At 41.6% G+C, this 5,777-nt stretch overlaps 1 protein-coding gene across 1 annotated transcript; it reads left to right on the forward strand.

The window, feature by feature from the left end:
* The first annotated feature begins 394 nt into the window (after nucleotides 1-394).
* LOC143186433 (uncharacterized) lies at nucleotides 395-3,940 on the forward strand. The gene has a single exon (XM_076390107.1). The coding sequence runs from the start codon at nucleotides 395-397 to the stop codon at nucleotides 3,938-3,940; it is 3,546 nt and encodes a 1,181-aa protein (XP_076246222.1).
* Nucleotides 3,941-5,777: the final 1,837 nt, after the last annotated feature.

Consider the following 5,777-nt stretch of genomic DNA (forward strand, 5'->3'; position numbering starts at 1 on the left):
TCGATCGCAGTTCAATCGGGATTCCGAATTCAAAAATAAACTATTAGTGCTATAGATTAACCGTTCATTTTTCCTATTAAACCCTCGCTCGTCCTCCCTACAAATTCAGAAGTGGGATTGAAACGGATAACGAACGGATCTGTTAGTGGAATCTTAAACAAAAGGAATTTGTGAACAGTGACGGGCAAACGGTGTACAGTGTTGAAACCGTTGTGGTGAAGCTGCTTTGTGTTTTGTTGTGTTTGGACATTGTGACCAACGTGAAGTGTGTAAGAGGAAGAGGACGACGTGTAATTGGCACGAAGTGAATCGAACTTTGAATCTTAACACGTTGGTGGGGAAAAGAAAAAAAAAAAAGAGGAAAATTTTTTTTCTTTCTCTGTCTTTTTGCAACATGGCCACCACAATGGCTTATACCGTGGCCGAATTGAAGGAGTTTTTAAGGGCTCGAGACTTATCTTCAGCAGGAACTAAGGCTGAATTAATAAATCGTTTGGAGCAATTCGACGAAAATATTTGGGAGAATATTGCCGAAGAAGGAAGGGTAACCAGAGAAGCTGCGCGAACCAGTCACTTGGACGACCAGCGGATAACAGAAGCAGGACAAGCTGCGTATGGTGAAGAAACGCGGAGGAGGGAATCGGAACGTATTCGTAGAGATAAGGCGAGATGGGACACCATGCTCAACGAACAGATGCAGAGAGAATTGGACTTACTGAGGAGGGAAAACATGGTGATGCAAAGGGAATTAGAAATCATGAGGAATGAGCAGATGCGCACGAGAAGTTTTTCAGCTAGTCCAGACATTCCAGGAGATGCGGAAAGAGTCAGAGGACCAACTGGACCTTCCCCGACGATGAGTATTCGAGCGATCGGTGATTTATTATCCGATTTTGATGGTCGCGACAATACGTTCTGGAAATGGGAACAGCAAGTGAACCTTCTTCGTACAACGTATCATTTGGATGAGAATGCCACGCGGGTGTTAATAAGTTCAAAATTGAAAGCGCGAGCCGCGAGTTGGTTTCATTCGAAGGCGGAGCATATCACCCTCCGAATAGACGATTTATTGAGGGAAATGAAGATCATGTTTGACCATCGACCAAGCAGACTGTCGCTTCGTAGGCAGTTTGAAAATAGAGTGTGGAATTCGGGTGAACTTTTTACGGACTATTTCCATGATAAAATAATATTGGGAAATAGAGTACCAATTGCGGAGGGAGAATTGGTGGAATACATCATTGATGGGGTGACTGATCAACAGCTGCGGAACCAAGCACGCATCATGCGGATCAAAACGACAGCAGATTTATTAGAGTCGTTTGAGAATATCAAATTGGACCCGAAGAGAATGAATGAACGGGACTTAAAGGAGAAGAAGGAGACGAAATTTGGCCGTATCCAGCAGCAGACATTAGTGGGGAAACCCCCTAAAAAAGAAGTGCGATGTTTTAATTGTTCCGAAATGGGACATATTTCGACAAGTTGTCAAAAACCGAAAAGGCAACAGGGAGGCTGTTTCGAGTGTGGATCGATGCTACATCGAATAGCGGGATGCCCGCGACGAACAGCGAGTCAATCAGGCGAGAGCAACATGGCGAGAGAAACGACCACGACTAGGAGAGAACTCTCAGCGGCAACGTCGATGAACATGGTACAACCAGCCACACTCAACGCACCGTACACGGTTTCAATAAGTTACAATATAGCTGATAATAGCGGACAAAATTGTAAGTACACGCTATGCGCAATGTTGGACTCCGGATCCCCGATCAGTCTAATAAAAAATTGTTTGGTTCCTTTGCACGCGCGAACACAGGGGTGTGAGACCGGGCCAGAATTTTGCGGTATTAATGGATCGCCGTTAAAGATATTAGGTAGATTTTATCAGGATGTTGAAATTGAGGGCATCTCAATTAAATTAAATTTTTATATTGTACCAGATAATACTATGGCATTTATGGCGATACTCGGACGGGATTTTTCGTCACATCCATTAATTAGAATTACGTGGGATGGGAAATTAGTGATTACAAGGAAAACACCGGAAGTGATAACCGATGAATTAGATTGCGCGATCAAACAAATTATGAATATAGAATGTATTAGTGGCGTGAGTACAGAACAAGAAAAATTACAGATCAATTCAAAAATCGGGCCGGAAAAAATAGAAAGAATTAGGGATATGTATGTGTCTGATTACATAAAAATTAAAGAAACCAGTGCAATGGAAATAGATTTCGAAATGAAGATCGCGTTAAAGCATAATCAGCCAGTTAGTTTTAGACCGAGGAGATTATCTTTTGCGGACAAGCAAAAACTGCAGGTCATTTTGGATGACCTGTTAGAGAGAGGGATTATCCGTCCGAGTGAGTCACCGTATGCCAGTCCGATAGTTTTAGTACGTAAGAAGAATGGCGAGACACGTTTATGTATTGATTATAGAGAGTTAAACAGAATTACTGTGAAAGATAACTTCCCGAGTCAGCTGATAGACGATAATATTGATCAATTAAAAGAGAAAAAATTCTTTACGACGCTTGATCTAAAAGATGGGTATTACAATGTACGAATGGCGCGAGAGGCAATTCAGTTTACAAGCTTTGTAACCCCTTTGGGGCAATACGAGTTTTTATATTGTCCGTTTGGGCTAACAAATGCACCCAAGGTATTTCACCGATTTATTCGTAAAGTTTTCTCCAACTTAATTAGAACGGGAAAGATGTTACCATTTTTTGACGATTTTTTTATTGCAACGGAGACTCTGGAAGAACATCTTGAAATTCTGCAGGAAATATTTCGAACCGCGGGTCAACATCGTCTTACATTTAGATTGGACAAGTGTTTCTTTGCGCAAAACGAAATAGATTATTTGGGATATCACGTTAGTGTGGATGGGATACGACCAAGTGATAATAATATTGCATCAGTTATCAATTACCCGATACCGCGGAATGCGAAGGAAGTCCTTCGGTTTGTGGCCCTAGCGAGTTATTTTAGACGGTTCATCCCGCAATTTTCAATGATTGCAAAACCACTGTATGATCTCATTAAAAAAGAGGTGAAATTTAAATTCAGAGAGGAGGAAAGTAAGGCATTTGAAACCTTAAAGAAACAATTGTCCAGTAAACCGATCCTAGCAATTTATTCTCCGAAGGCAGAAACAGAATTGCATTGCGATGCGAGCGTGTCAGGGTTCGGTGCAATTCTTTTACAGAAACAAAGCGATGGTAATTTTAGACCAATATCATACTTTAGTCAACGGACAACACCCGCCGAATCAAAATATCATAGTTTCGAGTTAGAATGTCTTGCGGTGGTATATGCAGTTAAGCGTTTCCATGTATATTTAGGCGGAATTTTTTTTAAAATTATGACAGATTGTGATAGTTTCCGTTTAACGTTAAGCAAGCAGAATATAAACCCCCGAATCTCACGTTGGGCAATGTTCTTGCAGGACTATGATTTTGAGATACAGTATAGACCAGGTAAAAGAATGAGCCATGTTGATGCTCTCAGTAGATGCCATAGCATACTAGCAATAGAAGGAAATACTTTTGAGCAAACATTGTCAATATGTCAGGATAAAGATGACGAGATATGTAAAATACGCGATAAATTGCAAAAGACCGAAATGAAGTTTTTCGAATTGTGTAATGGATTAGTGTACCGGAAGGATAAAATGAAGAAACTGCTATTTTACGTACCACACTCAATGGAAAATAATGTAATCCGTACTTGCCACGACGATCTGGGACATGTTGGTTTGGATAAGGTAGTAGACAATATCTTGAAAGTGTATTGGTTCCCTAAATTACGCGAGAAGGCTAAAGATTATATAGCGAACTGCTTACGATGTAGGGAATTCTCTCCACCTAGTGGGAAACAACCGGGGTATCGGCATAATATACTTGATAAGATTCGGATTAATGTTAATTAATATTTATATGATTAAGTAAGTGTGGTGTAAATAAGTGTATGAATATGAGTGTGTTTATTTTTTTTTTTTGCGTAGTATGAATGATGACTGATTCGTAATCGACCTAAGTTTAGCCGGGACGGCTAAAATGTCAGAATGGCCGAACTGTAGGCAATTTAGTGAGCGAAGTGAGGGTGCAAGTGGCCGAGGCATGGGCGCAAGGTCGACCTGATGAGACCGAGGTGGAGTTTATGGTGCAGACGTGACCCGTGGCGATTTTGAGGAATTATAAGAATCGTGTTAAGAAAATTGTCAATGGACATTGACGCGCCGTAAAACTCCATCCTGCAGGCCAGATGGGGAAAACCCAGGCAGCGGCCGAGAGCTCGGGCGAGTGCACCCCACGGTATCCACGTGCCCTTACTCCGCTGACTGTTTTAGGCGGGTGGGTTTTTCCAAAATATTCGGACGTAGTGGGGAAAAACAACCACGCAGGATAGACTTAAGGGAGACAGCGTGTCAGAGAGTCGGTCTGAGAAAATGAATTGAAGTAGCAACGTGCATGATCCGCGTACTGGTCAGAAGTCCACGAGTGACAGGTCGATCGCAGTTCAATCGGGATTCCGAATTCAAAAATAAACTATTAGTGCTATAGATTAACCGTTCATTTTTCCTATTAAACCCTCGCTCGTCCTCCCTACAGATTCTTATTGTACTTTATGCTTCTGGCGTTGACTTCTAAGGCCCTACCTATTGGATCTGGTGGAGCAACGCCTAGGGTGGAGCCTAGGTTGCCCGGAAAGTAGAAATGACCATTACTTCCACACTGTTTGCAATTATTCATTTTATACAATGGAAAAACTGTTGTATTTATATTGTTTTTTATAGTTATGGCGTTGACTTCTAAGGCCGCAGCTATTCGATGTGGTTGAGCAACGCCCTAGAGTGAAGCCTAGGTTGCCCGGAACGTAGAAATGACCATACCTTTCACACTGGTTGCAATTATTCCTGTTATACAAGGGAATAACTGTTGTATTTATATTGCAGTTTACGCTTCTGGCGTTGACTTCTTAGGCCCTAACTATTCGATCTGGGGTAACCACGCCCTAGACTGAAGCCTAGGTTGCCCGGAACGTAGAAATGACCATCACTTTCACACTGGTTGCAATTATTCCTGTTATACGATGGAAAAACTGTTGTATCTATTTTGTATTTTATGCTCCTGTCGTTGACTTCTTAGGTCCTAACTATTGGATCTGGTGGAGCAACGCCCTCTGGTGTCGCCCAGGTTGCACGGAACGTAGAAATGACCATAACTTTCTTACTGATCGCAATTATTCGTATTATACGATGGAAAAACTGTTGTATTTATATTGTATTTTATGCTTCTGGCGTTGACTTCTTAGGCCCTAACTATTCGATCTGGTGTAGCAACGCCCTAGAGTGAAGCCTAGGTTGCCCGGAACGTAGAAATGACCATGTCTGTCACACTGGTTGCAATTATTCCTGTTATACGATGGAAAAACTGATGTTTTATTTTATATTTTATGCTTCAGGCGTTGACTTCTAGGGCCGTAGCTATTCGATGTGGTGGAGAAACGCCCTAGAGTGAAGGCTAGGTTGCCCGGAAAGTAGAAATGACCATTACATCCACACTGTTTCAAATTATTCATTTTATACAATGGAAAAACTGTTGTATTTATATTATATTTTATGCTTCAGGCGTTGACTTCTAGGGCCGTAGCTATTCGATGTGGTTGAGCAACGCCCTAGAGTAAAGCCTAGGTTGCCCGGAACGTAGAAATGACCATTACTTCCACACTGTTTGCAATTATTCATATTATACAGTGGAAAAACT

This window comes from Calliopsis andreniformis, unplaced genomic scaffold (assembly GCF_051401765.1).
Source record: "Calliopsis andreniformis isolate RMS-2024a unplaced genomic scaffold, iyCalAndr_principal scaffold0001, whole genome shotgun sequence".
Classification (NCBI taxonomy): domain Eukaryota; kingdom Metazoa; phylum Arthropoda; class Insecta; order Hymenoptera; family Andrenidae; genus Calliopsis; species Calliopsis andreniformis.

What these genes read in the sequence shown, in the direction of transcription:
- LOC143186433 (XM_076390107.1), top strand. Translation starts at nt 395, where the DNA reads ATGGCCACCACAATGGCTTATACCGTGGCCGAATTGAAGGAGTTTTTA.